Below are 25,753 nucleotides of genomic sequence, written 5' to 3' on the forward strand. Positions count from 1 at the left end.
GGGAGACCAAGACATCCTCAGAGAGAAAAAAGAACTAACCAGCAGATGGCAGCAGTAGCTTGTTTTTAATTTTTTTACTTAGATTGTTCATAAAATATTTTTGTAAGTTAATTAAATGTGAACTTTTCTGTTGAACTATTAGATTTTATTGTTTGAAGATATTTCAAACTGTGTGTAGATGGAAAGCTCTAAACTTTGACCATGTGATCTTTTATCTTCAGTGATGTTTCTTTCTTACTCACCATGGATTCTTGTGCTTCTACTGTATCACATGTTATTAACTGAGTGTCCCTCTGTCCTCACTAGACATTTACACAATGAATATTCTATAACATGCTCTATCATTAACATTCAGCTGCAGTATCTTCTCCTCTTCTCCGTGTCATGTTGAATCTATGATTTATTTACATGTACATGTGAATGTCAGGTAGATGGATGGATTCTCTCCTTCTTCCTCCTCTCCTCTTTTTTCTGTCTCTACCCGGCCTCAAGCAGATGGGTTCCTCCATATGAGCTGGGTTCTGCTCAAGATTTATCTTCCTGTCACCTTAGTGCTTGTTCTTGGGGTTCAGGCTGTGGGTAGTGTATTTTGAATTTGACTTGTATTTGAATTTAAACCTCAAACAGTCTCATCCCATCACCAGGAAGAGTTCACGTGGACTTGTTGCTGCCAAGGAAACACATTAGACGTTATCTAAAGATTTAGAGCGTGAGTGGGGACAGTCTGTTGTTCAAAATAAACTTCTCCTTCAGTGACTGACTGTCCCATCTAATAAGACGTGTGTTTGGACTGCACGCCACAAAAGACAGACGGAATCATAGAGAGTGAGGTGATTCTTTTCTTTTTGATCAGTCTCCTGTTATTAACACCCTCACATATTCTCTGATCCTCCTCAACCACCCAGCTTATTCAACCCCCTGTCCCACTGTCCACCGTGGGGTTTACAGTCCGTCTGGATCTCCTAGTAATTGTTCACTCTTCTGTTGGTTTTGTATCATTTGTTTATACGTGGCCTTATTCCTTTAGTGCCTCTTTGAAGTGTAATAGGTTTTATTCCACTTCGTGCTATTAAAACCAATATAAATATCAATGAGCTCTAGAAATAAAGAAAGTCTGAATTGACAAATAAAATGCCGTCATTTCAGACATTAAACGTATTACAACAAGCTAACCGGCATCAAGCACAATAAACTAAAGGAATGTAAAGTTTAGATTGTAAATGTTTTTACAGTTTTCTCAATCATTTGAGTGTGAGTGAATCCTCACATGCAGTCAGATCAGACACTACAGGCAGCTCCTCCACCACATTAGGTCATTCCTTACAGAGTTGCATCAGCCGTGGTGCCGTACGTTCCTTCGTCCTCTGCTGTGCACTGTTCTGACATGCATCTCTGCAGACATATCATTGCATTTCAATTCATTCACTGTCGCTCACAGCGTGGTGCAAAGCTCACAGGTTCAACATGAACAATGTGGAAGTAGAAGAATCTGAGCAGCCTCTCTTTCTTCTGATAACGTGCACCCCTAGAGTGAGGGATGTGACGCTAGTGCAGCAAAGTGCACTTATGTAAACAGGTAAAGACAACTGACAGTCTCCCCGCACTGGACATCCCATCTGAGAGCAACGTCTTCTTACAGAGGGAACGGAGTAACCCACCACACTTAGTTTCTCATGTTTATTTAACATCATGTTAAATGTGATAGAGCTGATGACAATTTGGACACGACCTGCACACGATTTGGATTTGATGCTTAGGACTTGTGTTGTGCTGCTACTTCTCTCCTCTCTCACAACAAAACCACTAAGCTGGATGGAGATAGTCTGACCACAGCCTCTACCGTTAGCAGCTTGAGAAACCAGTTTTCATGTGTTTTTCCTGCGTGCTGCTCATTAGTGGATGACTCATGTCAGGACAAGAGTGAATCCTCCTCACCGCCTGCAGCACATCCCCGTATCCTGATCCACAGGTGACTGCAAACAGTCAGTGGGGACAGTCTGCTGTTAAAACTAAACTGCTCCTTCAGTGACTGACTGTCCCATCTAATAAGACGTGTGTTTGGACTGCACGCCACTAAAGACAGACGGAATCATAGAGAGTGAGGTGATTCTTTTCTTTTTGATCAGTCTCCTGTTATAAACACCCTCACATACTCTCTGATCCTCCTCAACCACCCAGTTATTCAACCCCCTGTCCCACTGTCCACCGTGGGTTTTACAGTCCGTCTTCTGTTGGTTTTGTATCATTTGTTTATACGTGGCCTTATTCCTTTAGTGCCTCTTTGAAGCGTAATAGGTTTTATTCCACTTCGTGCTATTAAAACCAATATAAATATCAATGAGCTCTAGAAATAAAGAAAGTCTGAATTGACAAATAAAATGGACTGAAACCAGATGAATGGAATCAAACTAAAAAAAGAACAAAAAATCAGACTAAATGGATTTGAGTCAAACTTTATTACCCACATTCAGATATCAGACAACATGTTACATCACACGTTACATCAGCACCATTAGGAAACATCAGTATGTGTTACCTGTGGTGTTTTACGCACCACTGCCACTCAGAGAGCAGCAGAGGAGTTGTTGTTGCTGTTGTTGTTGTTTGTTGTTGTTGTTCTTGTTCTTGTTGTTTGTTGTTCTTGTTTGTTGTTGTTGTTGTTCTTGTCGATATCTCAGATTCGTGGGGTTTGATTCAAAGTTTTATCCCACATGTAAAGCGTGTACAACTAAGGTCTTACAGGTCGTGATGAACACTCACAGGCTGCTCTTATGTCCAGGGATCGTAGATTGTTGTTGATTACGAGTTTGCGTCAGTCGATTCTCCAGCGCACAGCTTCAACAATGCGGACCAAATGTATCGTTGGCACACGGTTTGGCAACGCAATCACGCAGCGTTCATCCTGTTTAAACACACATTTGTACATTGTCGAGTTTTCGCCATTCGTCTAGGTGCCAAAGGCAGCTTTCTTCCCATGAGGACGGTGGGTTTGTATGAATCTTTGTTCAAATTCGTTTGGTTTCTCAAAATTCAATAAGTCCGGTTCCACATGCTGCCTAAACTTTGACGCCGAGGTCAACCTGAAATACGGGAAACGAATTAGTCATAAATCACCACCATCACCACGAGTACTAACCCTGCTGAAACCAGCAGATATTCTCCGACACAGAGGCTCACGATGAGCACCAGTGTGAACACAAAGATGACAATACGTTGTGCCATCGTTAATGTTCTTTGAATCGGTACCGAGAGAAGCTACGCGGCGTCAGTGCTGCAACTCAAACAACTCACTGTTCTTGTAGATACAAGCTACAGAAACAAGAACATTACAGTTAGCAACACATTCAGGCCCTGAGGAGGAATAGGTAACGGTACTCACTGTAGGAATATAATATAATACAGGACTGTGGGTGTGAAGTATTTTCCAGAGTAGCCACCTCTGAATATGATATAGCATTGAAGCGTGTCTCTTTGTCCTCCTGCACACACACAACTACAGCTGATCTCTGGCTTCAACAAAGCTTCTTGAGACAGTTTGAATTGTTACTGACACACAATAAATTAAATTAAACTGAATTCTAACACTGAGTAGGCTGATAAATGTTAAATATTACATCTCTGAATCTGTTTTAGTAAATGATTTGATGACTGATTTATTGTGTCTTGATTCCATGTTCTAATTTATATAAAATACGTTCAGACATAGAAACTGTATGTACTGTTCTACCTGCATCATTTGTGGTCGCTTCTCAACGCCATGCAGGCTGCAGAACAAATTGTATTTGAATTGTACTGTAAAATGTAAATTACTCTGTGATTTACAGTGTGATAGTGGAGCAGTGGAGAAACCTGTTTTAGAGCAGAGGACGCCACCGTGGTGATTCATGCAGCAGCAGTCACATGATTCTCTGTTTCCTTGTTCTTCTACCACTTGTTTCTGTGTTGCAGACTTTACAGGTACCATTTTAGCTGTAAAACTAAATTACAGAATATTTTCTATCATCTCTAAATTCACATTTACTCAAGTCTTCAACAGGGGATCTTTGGACACTGGAGTGTCTGTAGAGGTACTGCAGGGTGGTCGCAACATCTTTGGCTGATCAGACATTTTTTTATAGACTTTTTAAGTTTCCTCCACAAATTTCAAATGTCTTTAACTAAACATCAACATGAATCCAACACATTTCCATAAAGGGATAAATGAAGGCAGGAGACGTTATCTTTCAATCAACTCTTTCAGTGATAGAGGACTTGTCTCTACAGTCACCATTTCACACAGAGCGCCACACCAGACCTGTCAATCTAAGCCTCATGTAAGGAGTAGGACCCGCCCCTATCACTGCTGAGCCAATCACGAAGCAGCTTCCCTGCAATTGGTTGAGAGCCTCTTCAGTTCCCAGGTGAAATATGAGCAGAAGAAAAGTTAACAATGCAGCTCCTCCCATCAGCCAACTACTGAGGCCAAAATGACGGTGATTCAGTGTCCCTACAACGTTTAGCTATGTTTAGAATGAATATGCACGAAGTAAATGTGTCTGATTGGTTCTTGTCTCGTGGGTTCCTGCCTTCCATCCACTTGTATGAGTAGAGCCGTTACCATGGTAACTCCTTTAGTAGTGATGTGCCAGTGACACATGGGTTTGATTTAAAGGCTCCATGTTCACAGCTGCTCACCAAAGAAAATTTAAACACGTCCAAGAAGAAACCTGCTGGATCAAGTTTGACAGTCAGCAGCTTTTTGTTAATTATCTTATAGCGCCATCATCTTGTCAAGTGATGTCATTACAGTGTGTCGTCAGTGTTTTATTGAAATTACTGAGTCTTATATTTGAGTCGAAATATGAAGACTGTTGATTGAAACAATAAACAAACAATAAAATTCCATTCAATTGAATAATTCAAACAATTAAAAGAATGGAGAAATATTACTTCCAGACATCACTTCCAAAGCTGAAGATTATCAGAAAATAAACCAGTGACTGTTTTACTCTGAGCTCAATGAAGCCCCCCCCCCCCCCCCCCCCCCCCCCCCCAGACACTAGAGGGGGACTGTCTGGATGATCAGAATGAGACTGAGGGTGATTCAGTAATTGGAGCAGATTCCCTCTGTCCTAATGTTTCTTTCATATCTGCATTTTGAACATGACTATCCAGCATGTGATGAAGTGTGAGAGCTCAGTCTTTGACACTGAAAGGAGAAATGGAGCAGAAAGGAGTTCATCTGGACAGAGAAACCTTCTCTGGTTCCATCTGTCTGGATCTACTGAAGGATCCTGTATCAGACCAGGCATCAGCAATGACACAGGCACACACACTAAGACACTCTAAGTGTAAGAACAACTCAAAAAACAAGGATAACATCACAACACCTTGTGCAGCAGATCCACAGAGGCCCCTCCCCTCAACTCATAAGACCCAAAGACCCTCCCACTAACAACATCCGGTAGCCAGACACCACAGGACACGCTCAGAAGGCCCATGTCCATTCTCTGATGAGTGACAACTGGGTTGTGGGTAAAAAGGAGACCTACACAATATCAGGAAGGAGGTCATGATGTTAGGCCTGATCGATGTAAAAATAGTTGTAAAAGTCCAATTTCTGTTACAGGTTAGGACAGGTGGTGTCAGAGTGGTTATCACATCAACCTCTCAGCAAGTTGGTTCTGAGTTTAAAGCTTCAAGGCTGCTTGGGCCTTTTTGCATAGAGTTCACATATGTGCCTGCACGGATCGTATTCATTCATTCATTTGTTCATTTTCTGTAACCACTTGTCCTCTAGAGGGTCGTGAGGGGCTAGAGCATATCCCAGCTGTTATTACTCCTCCTCTTGAGCAAGAGGGATGGTGGGCGGAAGTAGGAGTAACCAGAGAGAACCCACACAGAAACAGGGAGAACATGGAAACTATGGAAAGGCTGATGTGTTCCAAACCCAGAATCTTCTTTCTATGAGGTATCAATGTTGACCAACACAGCAATATGCCATCAAGTCAACCTGATTTATGGTTCTGCCATGTCTCTACACAAGACGCTGTGTTTTTGTCAGACTCACACTGATAGAAATACACACACATAGAAACTATACGTGACAAAAGATATACATAAAAAGTAAAATAAATAAAAGCCTGGTGGATGAAACTGTCCACGACTCTAGTGTTGTGGACCTGGAGGCTTCTGGGAACTCCTCCCTTGTGTCAGGAGAATGAAGACACTGTGTGATGCTTAGGAAGGGTGGTGTTAAGTGTTAGGGTTAGGGGGCAGGGTTAGGAAGGGTGGTGTTAGGGTTAGAGTTTAGGGTTAGGAAGGGTTAGGGTTAGGAAGGGTGGTGTTAGGGTTAGAGTTTAGGGTTAGGAAGGGTTAGGGTTAGGAAGGGTGGTGTTAGGGTTAGAGGTCAGGTTTAGGAAGGGTGGTGTTACGCTTAGAGATTACAGAGGGTCAGGTCATTTCTAATTCTGTGCTGGCTAGGTTGGTGTTGTAGATGTCCTGCTTGGAAGAGAGTGAGTCACCTGTCATCTTCCTTTCGACATTCACTGTGAAATGTTTTCCATTATCACAACACTGTGTGTATGAAACAGAGGTGGTGCTGAGTCTTCCTGGTGCCTGATGCTGCTTCAGATATTGTGTTGTTTCACTTAATTTTCAGTTCCAGGGCTTGTGGCAGCTTGATAGTTTTGTTAACTGAGATCAGGCAAACGTCCCTTATCCAGCCCAATGACAGAGACGCACGCTTGAAAGACAGTCAGCCTGTACTAACAGAATGTCTGATATTCAAAACCACTCCAGATGATTGTAAGTTGGTCGTAGGTGTGTGAAGGGTTGTCTGTCTCTCACGAACTAACGAATGCACCAAATATCTGCTGAACTGTCTTTGCATCTATATCTTTAATTAAACTATCCAGAGCGTCTGGAAGTTTTTTTCCTGACATACCTCCAAATGCACCAGACAGTCTCATCTTGTGCCAATCTGCTCATAATTTATTAATCCTTTAAAGCTCCTCAGACAGATCTGTAGACCACATGACACGATGGTACCACATGTGTCCTGTGCATTATGTCTCACTTTTCAGAGACAGGTTATTTGTTTCAGCTGTGAATTCTTCCTTTACATCTTGCTGAATTTTTTTCTCTTACTGAAAAGTTTCAACTTCAGAATGACATGGCTACACACAGACACCGGCAGGTAAAGGCCCAGGACAACTGTAGACTAAAATGTGACAGTAAAGATCACATCTATTCATAATAGACATGCAAATGCAACTTTATCATCAAGTGCCCAAAAGAAATGTAGTACTGTTTTAATACCATTAAAAGAAAGAGCAATAACCTGAGTCATTGTAAATCACCTTATATAGTCTACAGTTACTTCCATATCTTTGGACACTGACATATTTTCTTCTTTTAGGTTTATAGAAGGTGCCCTTACCTCTTTTACAAAATAATTTGATGAACTCAAAGGCTTTTGACCTTGATGGAGGCAACATAATTATCAGAGTGATGATACTTCATATGTTGTGTTCTTTCACCTAATTTGTAACCGCAGGGCTTATGGCAGTTTGATAGTTTTGGTAGCTACCGTGAACTGAGCCCTTATCCAGCCCAATGCGAGAGATGAATGCACGGTCAGACAGACAGTCAGGCAGACAGACAGTCTGATATTCAAATAACACTCCAGTTTCGTCTGTTTTTACTGAAAAAGACACAAACACTTTGACAACACGTCTTTGTTAATGAAATGAACACAGTAATACCAAAAGGCCTGAAGGTCGACAGTAGAAAACAGGATCCTTCCATGTTATACAGCATAGAGGGTTCACCACACAGTGTAAACTATTCATTCACCTCAACAACAGAGAGGTTGGAGTAGACTATAAAACAGACAGATGAAACTATTAAGCTGTAATTTGACTATCAGACATTCAAAACACATGATCTCTTTGTCAGGGGAGGCTGTCTTTTAAAATGTGTGTCATTGGATTGGATAAGGGGCATTTGCCTATCTGGTCACAGTTAATAGAAGCCAAAACGGGCAAGCTGCCTCAAACTCTGTGGCTATAAATTAGGTGGAAGAATCCAACATTTGAAGGAGCATCACTCTGCTTTACCTGCAGCCTCCATCACGGTGAGTAGGCTAACTATGAAGTTAACTTAGTCTCATCTAAGGACTTTACAAGTTGCTGTTTCACATTCTGTCGTCTCTGATGCATTGGCAGACAAGTTATATCAAGAATATGTGTTGAGTCACTGTATTGCTTCTGAACGTCTGTGTTTAGTGTTTTTTTAATTTGAAGTTTTTCAAACAGCCAAAGAAAAGGGTTGTGAAGGGCTGTGCTACCTTTGAATTTCATGTGAATGTGTGAATCAGAGATGTTTGAATGTCCTTTTTAACTTGAAGCAGGTTCAGTTCAGTTCAGAGTGTTTGTTGGTGTTAATGAGAGTTTGAGAGTGTGAGAAGCCTAGAGAGTTTGTAAGATGCCTTAGCTGAAGGGAAAGTCCATTGTTTAGGTTTGACCAGCTGATTTTGTTTCTTTAACTCTCACTTCTCAGTGCGTTCTCTTCAGTGCTGCTCTGGTTGATTGAGAAGTTATTTCCCTCAGGTCTCAGTTTTGTCCAGTTCATCTCCTCATTTCCTAAAAAGTGACTGGTTGCTCTGTAGTCCTGTGAGAAATAAATACATTTATTAAAAAAAAAAAAAAGATTAAAAAAAATATCATGAGAATGTTTGGGACTGATTTTGACATTTAAACAACATAATTTCACACAGTGTACACAGGTTTACTACACCTGTGCGGAACATGAGGTAAATGGAAACTTTAGATTTGTGCAACAAATTACAACTTCAATGTTTTGCTAAAGTAATGTAAAGTCAATGGTAGAGTCTCCCCTGCATAGAAAGAGATTCTTTCGAGCAGTCAGTGCTCCAAAGAATCTCTTTTCTTGTTTTCCAGACAATGTAAAACAACAACAACACATTCTTAAGGTAGATGGAATTGAATAAATTATAAAGATAAGGAATGGTTATATTAAAATTTTTACTCCTGCAAATGGTCAAAGAGGTATTAAACTTAAAAAAAACTTAAATGAAACATTCCCAACATTTCAATATCGAGGGATGAAACAAAGTTTTGATAATATTAATAATAATTCATAATTGCATGAAGAAGATATTGAAACATCATGAGCATCTCTTCTTCTGTTGTGTGTGTGTGTTAACTCTGCCTACAGTTATCCATGTGTCACAGCAGACAGCGCTAATGTTTGGTTTTCTTATCCAGAATGAAGATTTACATGAAGTCCTTGACAGCTGACAGTTACGTAGTAGATTTTTAAAACTTAATTGCAGATTCTTGAAACTGAAGCCCTGTGTTAAGTAACTGGAACAGGTTAATCCTTTCATGCATGAATTATGATAAACTCAGTCAGGATTTTTTTTACGAAGTGTTTTTATACATCCTTTATTCTATAAAGAAATATTTATCTGACCACTCAAGTGTACTTCATGCATTTTGTACTGTAAAAAACATCAATGTAATAACATGGTAGTTATATAGGTATAGTTGTAATTTAGTTATACAGTTGTAATATGGTATTCTGTTAGAATGGTGGTTCCTCTACTACTCTGTAGGCCTCTGTTTGAGCTCTATTGCTGCTCTATTGCTCTATTGCTCTATTGCTCTATTGCTGGAGCCTATCCCAGCTGGCATTGGGTGAGAGGTGGGGTCCACCCTGGACAGGTCGCCAGCCTATCACAGAGAAAACATAGAGGCATACAACTATTCGCCCTCACACTCACACCTAGGGTCAATATAGAGTCACCAATCAGCCTAACGAGCATGTCTTTGGAGGTGGGAGGAAGCCGGAGTCTTTTTGAGTTCTACAGAATATAAGGATATATAGAAAAAAACTCAAATTACATCATAAAATCATCAAGAAGTTGATTTACAGCCAAAACACTATAGGATATGAATTATTTTCAAGAATAACGTTGGTAGTAATTGACATCGCATTGAAGTTGAAACATAGCTAGTGATGCATGATGTACAATTGAGTGGACAGATGATTAATCTGCGTTTCCTCCAAAGATAAAATCCAAACTTGGAAAATCTTTACATAATATGTCGCCTTAGGTGTTACTTAATGTAATTATATTTTTTACCTGAAATGGTATCTTTTTATAGAAGGTAGGAACCAAATAGCCAAGGTGTTTGGTCTTTCTCCCTGACTGTCGGCCATCTTGTTTTCACTGGCTATTTTTTTCCCATTACAATGACCAGCCAATGGGATTTGTCTGTATGCGATGATGCAATAGCTTCCACTAGAGTGGACTATATGCAACAGTGCCCAAAATTGCAGGCAAGGGTTAACGAGTCTGTCGCTAGATTTACTTATTACTGCTTGAAACGAGAGAATTAACATTTTCTTTTGGGATGAATCTGTCCATCTATCAAACTTTCCATGTGTTTCATTAGATTTGGCTCCAGTCTTTTATCTCCTAACACATGACTAGTAATTAATAATGAACACATCTTCATAGAGACTGGTCCACAGTTTCATCAAATAAAGAGTGCATATAGTGAGAACAGTCATGGCTTTTCAGTTGATCACTTCATTTAACTTTAAACTGTAACACACAGATTTGTCTTTTATTTTTCACAGTGATCCACCATGACCTCACTGAAGGCCCTCCTGCCCCTCGCTGTTCTCCTCCTTCTGTCCGTCGCTCCCACAGAAACTGAAGTGGTGACCACAATATCAGAGTGTGATGGATTCTTTGTCAATGGAAATCCACCACATATCGCAGGAATCTTGGAGGGAGGGAAGATCCTGGACCAGAACAGATACAAACCTATTTGCCAGACCTTTGAAGACACCAGAACCTTTGTGACACTTTACGACACCAACAACAAGATCCCAGTGTTTTCTGCTGTAAAGTACAGAGGGGATCATGAAGGCACCAGACCTAACCCCTCCCCATGGATGATTGAACCACAGGTGAGTTTTCTTGGTTGGTTTTTGACTCATTCATGTTCCAATAAACTGTAATGATGCTGCAATGCTACTAAACTGAAAGCTGTTGTATTAATGTAACTAATCAACAGCTGCTCACAGAGACAGTTATAGACTAGCTGACTCTGCTGTAGACTAATACTAGAACAAATAAACTATATGATTTGGAGAAACCAAGTCTAAACTTCACATTCGATCTACTTTGATCAACTTGTATGAGTAATTTACTTTTTAATTGTTACAGCTTGAGGACACAAAGGGCAACAAAAACATGATACGAGACAATGAAAAGAAAACCTACAACCACCAGGCTGGGAACACCGACTACAAAAACAAGCAAGGTTATGATAGAGGTCATTTGTTCCCAAGCTCTTATGGATATGATCAAATTGAAAAAAATTCCACCTTTACTCTGACCAACATTGTTCCACAAATAGACAAATTCAACCAGGGAACCTGGAACAAGATGGAACAATGCATCAAATGTGTTATGGATAAATACTGCATTAATAACAATAATAAAATAGAAGGTTTTGTAGTAATTGGAGCACAGCCCAGCACTACCAACACCCTCAAAAACAAGATTAATATTCCTTCTATGCTCTGGTCAGCATTCTGCTGCTACAACAGCAAAGAGAAGAAATGGCTAGCGAGTGCACACTGGGGTGAGAACATTAAACCTAAAGACAAATACCTGCCAACTAAGACTCTGCATGACCTCCACAAGGAACTGGGGGAAAAAACTGAAGTGTTTCCTAAAACAGAATGTCCTCTCAAAACAACTGTCACCAACGTTTATAAAAATCTTAACTCTAACTGCAACTGCCCACCGTAGGCGTACGACTCCTACTGTAACTATCAAATGATTATGAGATTACAGCAGAAACAACATCAGAAAGGCTTAAAGATGCATTAACATATCAGTACATAGCTCGTGTATACTTTCAGCTTTCAGCTCCTCATCAAACTCACCTCCTCCTCCAACCTCAAACCCTCCTTTTCCTCCCTCTAACACGATTCTCTCTCCGTCCCCAGAATGTCCTTTCCTACTACCAGTAACAGAATAACAGCGAGCTCTGCTTTGTGCTGACCTATTTGTTTATCTGGACTCTACAGTAAATTCAAATGTTGATGATGAAAACACACTTGTGTCTCTGTGTGATCAGTTGAAATCTGTATTTGATCCTGAAATAAAAGTGACACAAGGAAAACCCACGTCTCAGAGTGTCTTACTTCTCAATGTACATCTCCAATAGAAAACAGAGCTTTGTTAAAAATGTGAGTTTCACACATATTAACATGTCGTCTGATGGGGAAGTTGTGACATTGTCATCAACTAACGCTGCCAAATGTTTGAGTTAATAAAAATGACTTCTTTGTGTTGCTGCAGGTGTTTTATTCAAACAGCTTCGTTGGTTAAAAACTCACACCCACCCTCAGCATGTAGAAAGTTCAACAACACACATATACACACACACACTATCACAAGCACTTAAACTTATAAAATAAAAAAACATTTTATACATAGGCCCGATACTTGAACAATGACAAATAACAACTTTTAATATTTTTCTTAAAAATTAACCCCTAATGATCCTGAATGAATAATTATATTGTGTCACTGATGTGAGTTTAATAAATGTGGTTATAATGGAGTCAACTCGACATCTCTGGTCAGTGAGCGCCCCCTGGTGGTGAGTCCGCAGCACAGATAAACTACAATGATGTGTTGATCATTCAGGGAGATTCCAGGATCATATTGTCTCCTCATGGTCCAGTAGTAAATGGTTTGTTGTCTGGTTCTGGGCCATGACCTGGTAAATGAGGACCTCTGATTTAAAGGATCATTTCAACCAATATTCTAGACTGTCAGAGTGAGTCAGTAGTTACAGATTGTGTTTTTGTGCAGAAGCTGTTTAGAAAACAAAGATGATTTCATTCTTTCTCCATCATCTGCTGCTTTGCCAGCTGTGTCCTCTCACCACCAGAGGGCGCTCACTGCTGATGAACTGCTACAAAGATGTGTGATAAATATTGTGTTCCTCCAACACATTTGACAACTTTCAAACTAAACGAGTCTCTTTTCTTTGGTTGGATTCAAACATCCAGAGTTCATGTTGTCATAGAAACTGAGTCAATGATTAAATTCAAACAAACATCTGGATTATGGCTGATACACATGTGCTGAGAAGTGGACTCTTGCTTTCACACAAACGGCAAACACACTGGCCACATGGTGACAGACAGATGACTTTCAACTGAATATAAAGAGACTTTTAGAGAATGATTGTGTTGCCCTGGGAGAGTGTTGACTGCAGCAATGCTGTAGACACACAGTTAACAATCCCAAGTCCTCCAATAAACACACAACCTTGACTTCTCTGGTATTTTAATATATTAAGACTTGATGCTTTGTTTGGAAAAGTGAAACATGACAAAAAATATACAATTCAGTTCAGTTCAACAATGGAACATGTAACACATTTAATAAATACACAATAAATATAACAAGAAATCAATATAATACTGTTATACTCATGTTATTTCCAGACACATCGATTCAGAAGTTCATCAGAAAATAAACCAGTGACAGTTTTATTCTGAGCTCAATGAAAACTGGTTGACTGCAGTAGGAACCTCTGACCAGTAGGAGGCAGTAAATAACAGTTTTTAGAGAGAGTCTGGCCAATTCAAATCATGGGCGGCATCTTTGCTGCATCTGAGGGGATATTCTCTAGTGTGGTGGATGTGCTATGATAAATAAAAGTCTTATTTTCTCCATTAACAGGCCTATAAATGTTATTACCAACGTTCAGCTCGGGCCTTTCTAAATGGAGTTTGCATGTTCTCCTTGTGTCCGTATGGGTTTTCTCCGGCTTCCTCCCACCTCCAAAGACATGCTCGTTAGGCTGATTGCTGACTCTAAATTGACTCTAGGTGTGAGTGTGAGTGTGACTCGTTGTTTGTCTCTGTGTTATCGCTGTGATAGGCTGGAGACCTGTCCAGGGTGGACCCCACCTCTTGCCTGATGACATCTGTCAAAGGCTCCAGGAACCCCCGCGACCCTAGTGAGGATAAGAGGGAGTAGAAGATGAGATGATTACTAACACATTTTACAGACTGACCACAGGGGATATTTACCTCCAGAGAATGATTTACATGAAACTTTTCATTTGAGGCACTTTGTTTACTTGTTGAATATGTAAATAAGCCCTTGATAATGAAACCTACCAGTGGGTTGACCTTTCCTCTAGCGCCACCATCGGGCCAAGTGTCTAAATTAGAATGAATGTGCTTTGTAAAGTCTTCATACAAATCTTCTCAGATTTAGTGACAACATTAATGACCACAAGGACCCTACTGGTTTTGGTGATGATACGACCGTTCCTCTAGCGCCACCATCAGGTGGAACTTTCAGTTTTAGACTTAGTGTGTCTTGAAAATCTTTCATCCAGATCTTCTCTAACAAGCAGACAACCTTTACACAGCTAGAACAGCTTGGGGTCAAATTGACCCCAGAGGAACACCAATGCTTCACTTCTTTTGCAGGTACATTAAATGTTTATACATTAAATGTTTATAACCAAAACCAGAAACCAAGAATGTCTTGTATATATGGTCCAGATATCTGAGGAGCGGGCAGGTTACTCAGGAAAGTCTACAAATAAAAAGTTCCTTTATAGCTCAACATCTCCTGCAAACAGTCTAACTTAGTAGCCTCTTAGCATCTGAACGCATACACAACAGCAGTGTTGTGTACTTCCCACTTAGATAACCATCTGAAACTCAGGTTAGTACTTGAACTCCTCTGTCATCAGTTTGCATTGGAGCAGAACCATGTCGCTCTACTGACACTTACAGTCAAAATATTGACAGTCACACAAAGTCAGGCACTGATTGTAATGATTACACTAAGGTGTTTCCAGAATGTGAGGTGTGTCACACACACACACACACACACACACACACACACACACACAGCTACAGTTGACGTCTGAGTAACACACCCTGATTTCAACAAAACTTCTTGAGGCAGTTTGAATTGCTACTGACACACAATAAATTTAAATTAAATTAAATTCTAACAGAGTAAACACTGAGTAGGCTGATAAATGTTAAATATTAGACTCAGGTTCTGTTTTAGTAAATGATCTGATGACTGATCTTCAAAATGATTCATTGTGTCTTGGCTCCACGTTCTAGTTCATGTAAAATATGTCCAGACTAACAGACAGACATAGAAACTCTATGCACTGTTCTACCTGGGTCATTTGTGGTCTCACTGCCATGAATGCTGCATATCTTATTTGTATTGTGCTGTAAGTAAAATGTTAATTAAGTAGAACCACATCACTGAGGGAAGGGAACCTCATATGTCCGTGTTAGATTAGTTGTGTTACAGAGTTGGAGCTGAGGGAGGCTCATTCTACTCATCAGTTCTACAGTTACACAAGAATAAAACAAAAAAACTCTGAATCTTGACACACACAAGTACTTTATTGTCCTACAGGGTGAATTCAGGTGAACAGGGACATCATGAGAAAACAACATTTCAAATCAAATCAACTGTTGCTGAGACCAGTGGAAGAACATCACCTCAGTCACATAACATCATTGTGGTCTGTAGCACCTAGAATACCTGAAACACAAACATGGGAAACTTCACTCAGACTATTATTGAGTGTAGTGACCTTGTGTGGCAGGGAGGGCAGTGCTACACCTCCCACCGTAGCCACGGGGCACGCCACACCCCAGCGCACATGGCGAGTGACAACGAACACCCCCAGACCGACCAAGCGAGCACAAGCCGGTGCAGGCCAGAGCGGCCGCCCATACCCCCAGCACACCCCAGTCACAGCAGGGCGGCCAGAGACACTTCTCCAGCCGAGAGGACCCCCCCGGGAGCCCAGCAAAGCCCCCACAGACAGGCACCGGCCCAGCGCACAACCAGGGACGGGTTATCCTAGCAGGGGGGCCAAGGTGCCGGCCCCATGCCCCTGGCGCACCCAAACCAGGGAGACCACAGGAAGAGGGAACCCCCAGAAGAAAATAAACCAGTGACTGTTGTACTCTGAGCTCAATGAAAACTGGTTGACTTCAGTAAATACTTTAGACCAGTAGGGGTCAGTAAATCATTGCTTTTAAGCTATTAACTAATGGAGGTTGCTTTTTATCTTATTTAACTTAAAGAGAGAACAATTCTGAACACTGACATCAGTTATTAATGCTGTAAGAACTCAATGTCTCTTGAAGACATGTCTCTGATCTGTTGTGAAATGTGATGAAGACCATAAGAGGGCGCCTTCATCCTGCTAACCAGGGAGGTAGTGGAGGTTAAAGCTCCTCAACTCACTTTGTCCTCAGTTTGACTTCAACATATGTTATCAGGGAGATCAGATCACATTTAGAAGCTGGAAAATGATCTGGTGCGTTCAAGTCCTATGGGATAAAACACCACTTTTAAAAACATACCTATGTTCATATGTGTGTGGACACTGTTTCTGTTTTGTTTTTGTTTTTTTATTTGAGTGTCTGCATCTTCAACATTTTAAGTCTTGTGGGATGAAACCTTATCAACTGAGAGCTGTCACAAGCGGATGGACAAACTGGGCAATTGCCTTGGTTCTAACCAGCATGTGATGAAGTGTGAGAGCTCAGTCTTTGACACTGAGAGGAGAAATTGAGCAGAAAGGAGTTCATCTGGACAGAGAAACCTTCCCTGGTTCCATCTGTCTGGATCTACTGTAGGATCCTGTATCAGACCAGGCATCAGCAATGACATGGGCACACACACTAAGACGGTCAACTCAAAAAACAAGGATAACATCACAACACCTTGTGCAGCAGATCCACAGAGGCCCCTCCCCTCAACTCATAAGACCCAAAGACCCTCCCACTAACAACATCCGGTAGCCAGACACCACAGGACACCCTCAGAAGGCCCATGTCCATTCTCTGATGAGTGACAACTGGGTTGCAGGTAAAAAGGAGACCTATACAATATCAGGAAGGAGGTCATGATGTTAGGCCTGATCGATGTAAAAATAGCTGTAAAAGTCTAATTTCTGTTACAGGTTAGGACAGGTGGTGTCAGAGTGGTTATCACATCAACCTCTCAGCAAGTTGGTTCTGAGTTTAAAGCTTCAAGGCTGCTTGGGCCTTTTTGCATAGAGTTCACATATGTGCCTGCACGGATCGTATTCATTCATTCATTTGTTCATTTTCTGTAACCACTTGTCCTCTAGAGGGTCGTGAGGGTCTAGAGCATATCCCAGCCATTATTACTCCTCCTCTTGAGCAAGAGGGATGGTGGGAGGAAGTAGGAGTACCCAGAGAGAACCCACACAGAAACACGGAGAACATGGAAACTATGGAAAGGCTGATGTGTTCCAAACCCAGAATCTTCTTTCTATGAGGTATCAGTGTTGACCAACACAGCACTGTGCCATCAAGTCAACCTGATTAATGGTTCTGCCATGTCTCTACACAAGACGCTGTGTTTTTGTCAGACTCACACTGATAGAAATACACACACATAGAAACTATACGTGACAAAAGATATACATGAAAAGTAAAATAAATAAAAGCCTGGTGGATGAAACTGTCCACGACTCTAGTGTTGTGGACCTGGAGGCTTCTGGGAACTCCTCCCTTGTGTCAGGAGAATGAAGACACTGTGTGATGCTTAGGAAGGGTGGTGTTAAGTGTTAGGGTTAGGGGGCAGGGTTAGGAAGGTTGGTGTTAGGTCTTAGAGTTTAGGGTTAGGGTTAGGAAGGGTGGTCTTAGGTCTTAGAGTTTAGGGTTAGAGATGGGTTAGGGTTAGGAAGGGTGGTGTTAGGGTTAGAGTTTAGGGTTAGGGACGGGTTAGGGTTAGGAAGGGTGGTGTTAGGGTTAGAGGTCAGGTTTAGGAATGGTGGTGTTACGCTTAGAGATTACAGAGGGTCGGGTCATTTCTAATTCTCTGCTGGCTAGGTTGGTGTTGTAGATGTCCTGCTTGGAAGAGAGTGAGTCACCTGTCATCTTCCTTTCTACATTCACTGTGAAATGTTTTCTATTATCACAACAATCCATAGTCTGTGTATGAAACAGAGGTGGTGCTGAGTCTTCCTGGTGCCTGATGCTGCTTCAGATATCGTGTTGTTTCACCTAATTTTCAGTCACAGGGCTTGTGGCAGCTTGATAGTTTTGTTAAGTGAGATCAGATAGGCAAACGTCCCTTATCCAGCCCAATGACCGAGACGCACGCTTGAAAGACAGTCAGCCCGTACTAACAGAATGTCTGATATTCAAAACCACTCCAGACGATTGTAAGTTGGTCGTAGGTGTGTGAAGGGTTGTCTGTCTCTCACGAACTAACGAATGCACCAAATATCTGCTGAACTGTCTTTGCATCTGTATCTTTAATTAAACTATCCAGAGCGTCTGAAAGTTTTTTTCCTGACATACCTCCAAATGCGCCAGACAGTCTCATCTTGTGCCAATCTGCTCATAATTTATTAATCCTTTAAAGCTCTTCAGACAGATCTGTAGACCACATGACACGATGGTACCACATGTGTCCTGTGCATTATGTCTCACTTTTCAGAGACAGGTTATTTGTTTCAGCTGTGAGTTCTTCCTTTACATCTTGCTGAATTTTTTTCTCTTACTGAAAAGTTTTAACTTCAGAATGACATGGCTACACACAGACGCCGGCAGGTAAAGGCCCAGGACATCTGTAGACTGAAACGTGACAGTAAAGATCACATCTATTCATAATAGACATGCAAATGCAACTTTATCATCAAGTGCCCAAAAGAAATGTAGTACTGTTTTAATACCATTAAAAGAAAGAGCAATAACCTGAGTCATTGTAAATCACCTTATATAGTCTACAGTTACTTCCATATCTTTGGACACTGACATATTTTCTTCTTTTAGGTTTATAGAAGGTGCCCTTACCTCTTTTACAAAATAATTTGATGAACTCAAAGACTTTTGACCGTGATGGAGGCAGCATAAATATCAGAGTGATGCTACTTCATATGTTGTGTTCTTTCACCTAATTTGTAACCGCAGGGCTTAAGCAGTTTGAGAGTTTTGGTAGCTACCGTGAACTGAGCCCTTATCCAGCCCAATGAGAGAGATGAATGCACGGTCAGACAGACAGTCAGGCAGACAGACAGTCTGATATTCAAATAACACTCCAGTTTCGTCTGGTTTTACTGAAAAAGACACAAACACTTTGACAACACGTCTTTGTTAATGAAATGAACACAGTAATACCAACAGGCCTGAAGGTCGACAGTAGAAAACAGGATCCTTCCATGTTATACAGCATAGAGGGTTCACCACACAGTGTAAACTATTCATTCACCTCAACAACAGAGAGGTTGGAGTACACTAAAAACAGACAGATGAAACTATTAAGCTGTAATTTGACTATCAGACATTCAAAACACATGATCTCTTTGTCAGGGGAGGCTGTCTTTTAAAATGTGTGTCATTGGATTGGATAAGGGGCATTTGCCTATCTGGTCACAGTTAATAGAAGCCAAAACGGGCAAGCTGCCTCAAACTCTGTGGCTATAAATTAGGTGGAAGAATCCAACATCTGAAGGAGCATCACTCTGCTTTACCTGCAGCCTCCGTCACGGTGAGTAGGCTAACTATGAAGTTAACTTAGTCTCATCTAAGGACTTTACAAGTTGCTGTTTCACGTTCTGTCGTCTCTGATGCACTGGCAGACAAGTTATATCAAGAATATGTGTTGAGTCACTGTATTGCTTCTGAACGTCTGTGTTTAGTGTTTTTTTAATTTGAAGTTTTTCAAACAGCCAAAGAAAAGGGTTGTGAAGGGCTGTGCTACCTGTGCATTTTATGTGAATGTGTGAATCAGAGATGTTTGAATGTCCTTTTCAACTTGAGGCAGGTTCAGTTCAGTTCAGAGTGTTTGTGGGTGTTAACGAGAGTTTGAGAGTGTGAGAAGCCTAGAGAGTTTCTAAGATGCCTTAGCTGAAGGGAAAGTCCACTGTTTAGGTTTGACCAGCTGATTTTGTTTCTTTAACTCTCACTTCTCAGTGCGTTCTCTTCCGTGCTGCTCTGGTTGATTGAGAAGTTATTTCCCTCAGGTCTCAGGTTTGTCCAGTTCATCTCCTCATTTCCTAAAAAGCGACTGGTTGCTCTGTAGTCCTGTGAGAAATAAATACATTCATTAAAAAAAAAAAAAAAAAAAAAAAAAAAAGGTTAAAAAATATATCATGAGAATGTTTGGGATTGATTTTGACATTTAAACAACATAATTTGACACAGTGTACACAGGTTTACTACACCTGTGTGGAACATGAGGTAAATGGAAACTTGCTACAGCACTAAGATTTGTGCAACAAATTACAACTTCAATGTTTTGCTAAAGTAATGTAAAGTCAATGGTAGAGTCTCCCCTGCATAGAAAGAGATCCTTTTGGAGAAGTCAGTGCTCCAAAGAATCTCTTTTCTTGTTTTCCAGACAATGTAAAACAACAACACATTTTTAAGGTAGATGGAATTGAATAAATTATAAAAATAAGGAATGGTTATATTAAATGTCTTACTCCTGCAAATGGTCAAAGATGTAGTAAACTTTACAATCTTAAATAAAACATTCCCAACATTTCAATATCGAGGGATGAAACGAAATTTTGATAATATTAATAATAATTAATAATTGCATGAAGTCAATGTCATCGATCATATCCTGCATGAAAAAATCTATTACACCTGCTCCCTTAACATTCATCTTGCTCTTTCCTAAGAAAGGAGGCAGGTCTCCCTCAAACTGGTTGTCCTTAGCTTTCCAGACATTTCTGACACTCTTCATCTCATCTTCCATACCGCTTAATCCTCACTAGGGTCGCGGGGGTTGCTGGAGCCTATCCCAGCTGGCATTGGGTGAGAGGTGGGGTCCACCCTGGACAGGTCGCCAGCCTATCACAGAGAAAACCCAGAGACATACAACTATTCGCCCTCACACTCACACCTAGGGTCAATATAGAGTCACCAATCAGCCTAACGTGCATGTCTCTGGAGGTGGGAGGAAGCCGGAGTCTTTTTGAGTTCTACAGAATATAAGGATATATAGAAAAAAACTCAAATTACATCATTAAATCATCAAGAAGTTGATTTACAGCCAAAACACTATAGGATATGAATTATTTTCAAGAATAACGTTGATAGTAATTGACATTGCATTGAAGTTGAAACATAGCTAGTGATGCATGATGTACAATTGAGTGGACAGATGATTAATGTGTGTTTCCTCCAAATATAAAATCAAAACTTGGAAAATCTTTACATAATATGTCACCTTAGGTGTTACTTAATGTAATTATATTTTTTACCTGCAATGGTATCTTTTTATAGAAGGTAGGAACCAAATAGCCAAGGTGTTTGGTCTTTCTCCCTGACTGTTGGCCATCTTGTTTTCACTGACTATTTTTTTCCCATTACAATGACCAGCCAATGGGATTTGTCTGTATGCGATGATGCAATAGCTTCCACTAGAGTGGACTATATGCAACAGTGCCCAAAATTGCAGGCAAGGGTTAACGAGTCTGTCGCTAGATTTACTTATTACTGCTTGAAACGAGAGAATTAACATTTTCTTTTGGGATGAATCTGTCCATCTATCAAACTTTCCATGTGTTTCATTAGATTTGGCTCCAGTCTTTTATCTCCTAACACATGACTAGTAATATAATAATGAACACATCTTCATAGAGACTGGTCCACAGTTTCATCAAATAAAGAGTGCATATAGTGAGAACAGTCATGGCTTTTCAGTTGATCACTTCATTTAACTTTAAACTGTAACACACAGATTTGTCTTTTATTTTTCACAGTGATCCACCATGACCTCACTGAAGGCCCTCCTGCCCCTCGCTGTTCTCCTCCTTCTGTCCGTCGCTCCCACAGAAACTACAGTGGTGAAAATGATTGAAAAGTGTGTAAAAATCTTTGTCAAAGGAAATCCACCAAATATCGCAGGAATCTTGGAGGGAGCAAACATCCTGGACCAGAACAGATACAAACCTATTTGCCAGACCTTCAGAAACACCAGAACCTTTGTGACACTTTACGACACCAAGAACAAGATCCCAGTGTTTTCTGCTGGAAAGTACATTGGGGATCATGAAGGCAAAAGACCTAAACCCTCCCCATGGATGATTGAACCACAGGTGAGCTTTCTTGGTTGATTTTTGACTCATTCATGTTCCAATAAACTGTAATGATGCTGCAATGCTACTAAACTGAAAGCTGACGTAATAATGTAACTCTTAATGTAACTAATCAACAGCTGCTCACAGAGCCAGTTATAGATTGGTTGACTCTGCTGTAGACTAATACTATAACAAATAAACTATATGATTTGGAGAAACCAAGTCTAAACTTCACATTCAATCTACTTTGATCAACCTTGTACGAGTAATTTACTTTTTAATTGTTACAGCTTGAGGACACAAAAGGCGACAACAGCATGGCACCGGAAAATAACCAGGAAACCTATAAGAACCAGGCTGTGAAAAAGGACTATGAAAACAAGTTAGGTTATGATAAAGGCCATTTGTTCCCATGCTGTTATGGATTTAATCAAATTGTAAAAACTTCCACCTTTACTCTGACCAACATTGTTCCACAAAACATAAACTTCAATGGTGGAACCTGGAAGAACATGGAACAATGTATCAAATGTGTTATGGATCATTACTGCAGTAATAAAGAAGCTTATGTAGTAACTGGAGCACTGCACAGCACCGGCAAAACCCTCAACAACAGGGTTAATATTCCTTCTATGCTCTGGTCAGCATTCTGCTGCTACAACAGCGAAAAGAAACAATGGCTAGCAAGTGCATTCTGGGGCAAGAACACTGAACCTGAATCCAATTACCTGGATATTAAGACTCTGGGGAGTCTCCACAAGGAGCTGGGGATTGAAGTGTTTCCTGAAACAGAATGTCCTTCTGACACAACTGTTGCTACTGTTTACCCAGATCTTTACTCTAAATGCAACTGCAAAGACAAGGCTTAAGATGCATGAACATGTCCATATATAGCTCATATTATCACTGTTACTCTGCCAACTCCAACTTCTCCTTTCAGCTTTCAGCTCCTCATCAAACTCACCTCCTCCTCCAACCTCAAACCCTCCTTTTCCTACCTCTAACACGATTCTCTCTCCGTCCCCAGAATGTCCTTTCCTACTACCAGTAACAGAATAACAGCTAGCTCTGCTTTGTGCTGACCTATTTGTTTATCTGGACTCTACAGTAAATTCAAATGTTGATGATGAAAACACGCTTGTGTCTCTGTGTGATCAGTTGAAATCTGTATTTGATCCTGAAATAAAAGTGACACAAGGAAAACCCACGTCTCAGAGTGTCTTACTTCTCAATGTACATCTCCAATAGAAAACAGAGCTTTGTTAAAAATGTGAGTTTCACACATATTAACATGTCGTCTGATGGGGAAGTTGTGACATTGTCATCAACTAACGCTGCCAAAGGTTTGAGTTAATAAAAATGACTTCTTTGTATTGCTGCAGGTGCTTTATTCATTTATCTAAATGTGTTCAAATTGACTTAATTTCATCCTCCAGGGTTTAAAAATTTTGTTATATTTAATTGTTTTACCTGAATTACAGTCGCATTTCAAGCTTTAACTCCAACTCTAGTTGGAAACTTTACAATAAAAACCCTCAAACAGCCTCGTTGGTTAAAAACTCACACCCACCCTCAGTATGTAGAAAGTTCAACAACACACATATACACACACACACTAACACGAGCACTTAAACTTATTGTAACCCCTCCCTGCACCTGTCACTCTAAGACAGGGTTAATATCAAACAGGAAATGAGGACCAACTCTAACTCTAGACTCGATGAGGAGACTACTGGTATCTACTCAACTACATTTTGATTTAGATCTGTAATGTCTACCCCAAATAACACACAACAGACTGAAAGTTTAAAGGAGGTATATTATACAAAGATCTTTCAACCACAATTGAACCCAAAATACCAAAAAAATATATAAAATACAAGTAACAAAAACCTCTGAGATCTCAGGTACTGAAAAGCAAACTGTCCCAAAAGTTCAAATGAATAAAAAACTAGGAAAAAAATGGAAAAATGGGCCCAAATAAATAAAATAAAACGAGTGCACTCAAAGTCCTACCGCCCTCTTTAACAGTGAACGTCCAATGGTAAGTATCACGGTGAAGATGAAGATGTGGATGGAGATATGGATGACCTCACGTCCAAGGGAAAGTAGCCACTGGGATGGAGATGGGGATGGATGACAGGGTAGGAACCAAGGACTGAGGACCCAGGCGAAGGACTCAAAAAAAACCAGCCTACACAACCATGCAGGAAAATGATCTCATTTAGTCCATAATAAAAAGGTCAACTCGAATGTAAATAAATAAATGTACTACTTCTCAGTGTAAATTTCACTTTTCTTCTACTACCATTTCCATGAATTTTTAATATCTATCTTAACTCATAGTAACCAAAACATGAATTCACATAAACATTTCAAAAATAACTGTTTCCCTCCCTCTCTTTTTTTTAACATAACTCATATTATTCACATGAATTACATTAACTTTACTATTCACAACAGTACAAAACACCATTTTAACTCAACACACTCACTAGCTTAGCTGCATGAATGTTTCTGCCGAGGCCTAACACTGATTCAGCATTACATTAGCCTGCACCAAGCCTACTATCAAGAGTTTCACTCACAGTAATAAAAATAACAACACAAGATTCATAAAGCACAAAACATAGTCTTCTGACACTAATACATTTTTTCAGTGTTTAGCACTCTGATAGCAAATTAGCATGCTAATGTAAACATCGATCGTTACTCACCGGGAAATCAATTGTTTACACAGTTTACGTCGTCCTACTCGAACTCGCAGCTCGCTGATAGTCTCTTCTCGTTTAGTTTCATGACTTCTGAGTTTTTTATCATTTCAATTCTAACTTTTCCTCTTTTTTCTCTTCTCACATCTACACACGCACCATGCATCGGTCAGTGGACTTGCAAAGATTTGCGCTAAAGTACGATGCACACACCTGTCAGCTTTTGGCTCAACAACTGCCACCTCTGTTAAAGGGGCAGTAACACATATACAGTTTTTTTTTATAGGAGAAGATGTTTTTACTGCTCCACTCTTGTGAAAAATAGTCATGCATTTAATTTTGAGGGAAACATTTAGAACATAAATAGATCATATAAAAATACATTTCCAAAGCAACTACAATTAACTGGGGTTTAACTAACCCTGGTTACATTATGAAATGAAAAAACATTTTATACATAGGCCTGATACTTGACCAATGACAAATAACAACCTTGACTAACTATTTTTCTTAAAAATTAACCCCTAATGTTCCTGAATGAATAATTATATTGTGTCACTGATGTGAGTTTAATAAATGTGGTTATAATGGGAGTCAACTGGACATCTCTGGTCAGTGAGCGCCCCCTGGTGGTGAGTCTGCAGCACAGATAACCTCCAATGATGTGTTGATCATTCAGGGAGTTTCCAGGATCATATTGTCTCCTCATGGTCCAGTAGTAAATGGTTTGTTGTCTGGTTCTGGTCCATGACCTGGTAAATGAGGACCTCTGATTTAAAGGATCATTTCAACCAATATTCTAGACTGTCAGAGTGAGTCAGTAGTTACAGATTGTGTTTTTGTTCAGAAGCTCTTCAGAAAACA

General features: G+C 40.2%; 2 protein-coding genes across 5 annotated transcripts; both read left to right on the plus strand.

The window, feature by feature from the left end:
• The first annotated feature begins 8,047 nt into the window (after positions 1-8,047).
• Positions 8,048-12,212, plus strand: LOC125014835 (endonuclease domain-containing 1 protein-like). 2 transcript variants are annotated; one of them, XM_047596294.1, is made up of 3 exons: positions 8,048-8,116; positions 10,651-10,986; positions 11,246-12,212. In XM_047596294.1, exons 2-3 carry the CDS (start codon positions 10,660-10,662, stop codon positions 11,834-11,836), a joined length of 918 nt encoding a protein of 305 aa, XP_047452250.1. In that variant the 5' UTR covers positions 8,048-8,116; positions 10,651-10,659; the 3' UTR covers positions 11,837-12,212. The 2 variants fall into 2 exon arrangements, with proteins under 2 accessions (XP_047452250.1, XP_047452241.1); XM_047596285.1 differs by lacking the exon at positions 8,048-8,116 and having other exon boundaries at positions 10,426-10,986.
• A 7,396-nt stretch (positions 12,213-19,608) lies between these two features.
• On the plus strand, positions 19,609-23,050 carry LOC125014846 (endonuclease domain-containing 1 protein-like). 3 transcript variants are annotated; one of them, XM_047596321.1, is made up of 4 exons: positions 19,609-19,636; positions 20,062-20,118; positions 21,861-22,196; positions 22,469-23,050. In XM_047596321.1, exons 3-4 carry the CDS (start codon positions 21,870-21,872, stop codon positions 23,045-23,047), a joined length of 906 nt encoding a protein of 301 aa, XP_047452277.1. In that variant the 5' UTR covers positions 19,609-19,636; positions 20,062-20,118; positions 21,861-21,869; the 3' UTR covers positions 23,048-23,050. The 3 variants fall into 3 exon arrangements, with proteins under 3 accessions (XP_047452277.1, XP_047452287.1, XP_047452266.1); XM_047596331.1 differs by lacking the exon at positions 20,062-20,118; XM_047596310.1 differs by lacking the exons at positions 19,609-19,636; positions 20,062-20,118 and having other exon boundaries at positions 21,732-22,196.
• The last annotated feature ends 2,703 nt before the right edge of the window (positions 23,051-25,753 follow it).

The sequence above is a fragment of the Mugil cephalus genome, chromosome 1, assembly GCF_022458985.1.
Source record: "Mugil cephalus isolate CIBA_MC_2020 chromosome 1, CIBA_Mcephalus_1.1, whole genome shotgun sequence".
NCBI classification, from domain to species: Eukaryota; Metazoa; Chordata; class Actinopteri; order Mugiliformes; family Mugilidae; genus Mugil; species Mugil cephalus.